Source organism: Chrysochloris asiatica, unplaced genomic scaffold (genome assembly GCF_000296735.1).
Source record: "Chrysochloris asiatica unplaced genomic scaffold, ChrAsi1.0 scaffold00044, whole genome shotgun sequence".
In the NCBI taxonomy this organism is placed as follows: domain Eukaryota; kingdom Metazoa; phylum Chordata; class Mammalia; order Afrosoricida; family Chrysochloridae; genus Chrysochloris; species Chrysochloris asiatica.
In genome coordinates, this window is record NW_006408562.1 from 13,832,794 (window position 1) to 13,835,398 (window position 2,605).

Below are 2,605 nucleotides of genomic sequence, written 5' to 3' on the forward strand. Positions count from 1 at the left end.
AACAACAACAACAATAGATTAAGTGCAGGAGAAAGATTGAGTATCTGCTTCCACAAAGATTTACAGCCTCAGAAAACCTATACAGGTCGCTATCAATTGGAACCAACTCGACAGCATTTGAAACAACAGGTTAATGTAGATTTATGATTTTATTATAAAATAATTTTATGTTTGTATTAGGTGCTGGCAAGGCAGCCCAATTCCTTATGCTTCACCGAATGGGCTACTACCTCGTCCTGCACCCCACTCACAGTTGTTAGGCTTTCAGCCCGTTGTTACAGATACTGTACCTGTCTCTCATACTGGGGGTTCGTTAGAAAATGTAGGACAATCATTTTTTTAATTTAGATACCATTGCCATTTTCACATGTCTCTCATGTTTGAGGTTTTCCCCTGCCTTACTTTTCTTATTGTTGTTGGGTGCCATGGCTTTTGTTGTGCCTTCTGCAGTCCCAGGCACAACAGCACGGAGCACTGCCTGGTCTGGTACCATCCTCACAGTTGTTCATGTTGGAGCCCATTGCCTGCCACTGTGTAAATCCATCTTGTTGGGGGTCTTCCTCTTTCTCGCTGACCCCTCCACTTTTCCAAGCCTGGTGTCCTCCAGGGACTGGTTCCTCCTGATAGCCTGTCCAAAGTGTGAGAGACGAAATGCTTTATGATGATGAATCCGGTGTCACTTCTCTTGAATTTGTTGTTGCTGGTATAGTAAACCATATGTCTGATTCAGAATGGCCAATGCCAGTCCATTTCCACTCACTACTGCCTAGGATGTTGATCTTTATGCATTTCATTTCATTTCGACAATTTCCAATTTTCTTTGATTCATTCTTCATACATTCCATGTTCCAGTTATTAATGGTTGGTTATTTTTGTAACTGTTCTCCGTTTATGTTGTGCCTCATGTGCAGATGAAGCTTGAAGTCCACACATGTCTGTGATGTCTACTTTATCAGGAGGCAGCTCTTCTCCAGTAGGATTTTGAGTGTGTTCAAACCTGAAGGGCTGTCTCATCTTCTGGCACTATATCTGAGTGTTCCATTGCTGTTCATAAAGTTTTCAGTGACTAAACAATTCAGAAGTAATCTGCCTCTCCTTACCAGTCTTTCTTAGACTGGTTGTCAGTTATTTCTTAGATGAGATTTATAAGCTGCTTTGGACACTTTTTAAGGATTTTTAAATTCTAGAAAAAAAAAAATTACTGTAAGGTCCAGCAATACCACTTTTAGATAAATACCCTGAAGAAATAAGAAGTGACATGAGTAGACATGTTCACCCGTGTTCATTATTCACAATATCAAACGTGATAGAACAACCTAAGTGCCCATCAGATGAATGGACAAATAAACTGTGTATACACACACAGTGGAATACTGCACAGTAGAGAATGGCAGAACTGAGTGTTTGAAACATCTCACAAAATGGATGGGTGTGGTAGACATTTTACTGAGTGAAGTAAATCAACCACAAAAGGACAAATATTGTATTAGACCACTATTTTAAAAGCCAAAACCATTGTTTAGCCAGTGTTGGGAGAGAAAATTTCTAACTAGATAGAAAACACATCAAATAATGATGAAGGGGAAGATCATACACAGTGTGGGGAAAATCAGCACAATGTGACCAAGAAAAAGAAAGAAAGACACTAGGAGAAACACAGGCGAAGAGGTTACATCAGTGATTATAATAATAGATAATTCTTCAACAGTAATATTAATAATTTAGGGATGGATACATAGGTAGCTAGGTATGCTAAAACATCATTCAGCATATTTTTAAGGCTAATACATGTCTGCATGTATCATAACTTCATGTGTCTCCATGACTGAGCAATATTGCATGTATGAACTTGAAACGTGTGTAAGAGAAAATCCTGTGTCTGTACCCGTTTGAAATATTAACATTAAAGATTTGCATAGTGGATAAGGAGAATCAACTGAAGTGGTCTCTGACTTGGATAAGTTCCTTAATTTCAGAATCTCATGTATCAAAATTGGGGGATTCGTCTAAATGAGTTTGAACATTCCATTCAGCTTTAAAATCTTATCATTCTTGATTTGTCTTTTTTAGGTTTGTTTTTTGGAAAGTACGAAGCTTGATAGGTGGAAACATTCGACTTCTATTATGTGGAGGTGCTCCACTTTCTGCAACGACTCAGCGGTTCATGAATATCTGTTTTTGCTGTCCTGTGGGCCAGGGATATGGCCTTACTGAATCTTCTGGGGCTGGAACAATTACAGAAGGTTAGTGTTTAGTTGTAGTGCTGGTATTTTGAATGCCTGCAGGGTTACCTGTGGTGTGGATGAGTTTTCAGACTAAGACAGACTTAGGAGACCAGGTGGACTACCTCCGAATGCTTAGCTACTGAAAACCTTCTGAGACAGTGTGAGGTAGCACTAGAACGTTGACCTATTGAAACATGATGAGTAGTTCCAGAATATTCTCAGATACAGTGCCAGAAGATGAGCCCCTCAGAATGTGACTGGAGAAAAGCTGCAAGTTGACCATGGTGTCGCAAATGTAGCAACGTTTCGGGGATCTTCATTTGCTGATAGGGCACATCTCTAGCATCCGTTAATAATTGGAACATGAACTGTACGAAATA

General features: G+C 39.5%; 1 protein-coding gene across 2 annotated transcripts in view; it reads left to right on the plus strand.

Annotated features, from left to right (window-relative positions):
* The window catches only part of ACSL3 (acyl-CoA synthetase long-chain family member 3), a 62,103-nt gene that overhangs the window by 35,315 nt on the left and 24,183 nt on the right, over nt 1–2,605 (plus strand). For both annotated transcript variants that reach the window (XM_006861887.1, XM_006861888.1), the window contains exon 9: nt 2,071–2,243. In XM_006861887.1, the coding sequence (XP_006861949.1) occupies nt 2,071–2,243 (173 nt within the window). The remainder of the gene's footprint in view (nt 1–2,070; nt 2,244–2,605) is intronic.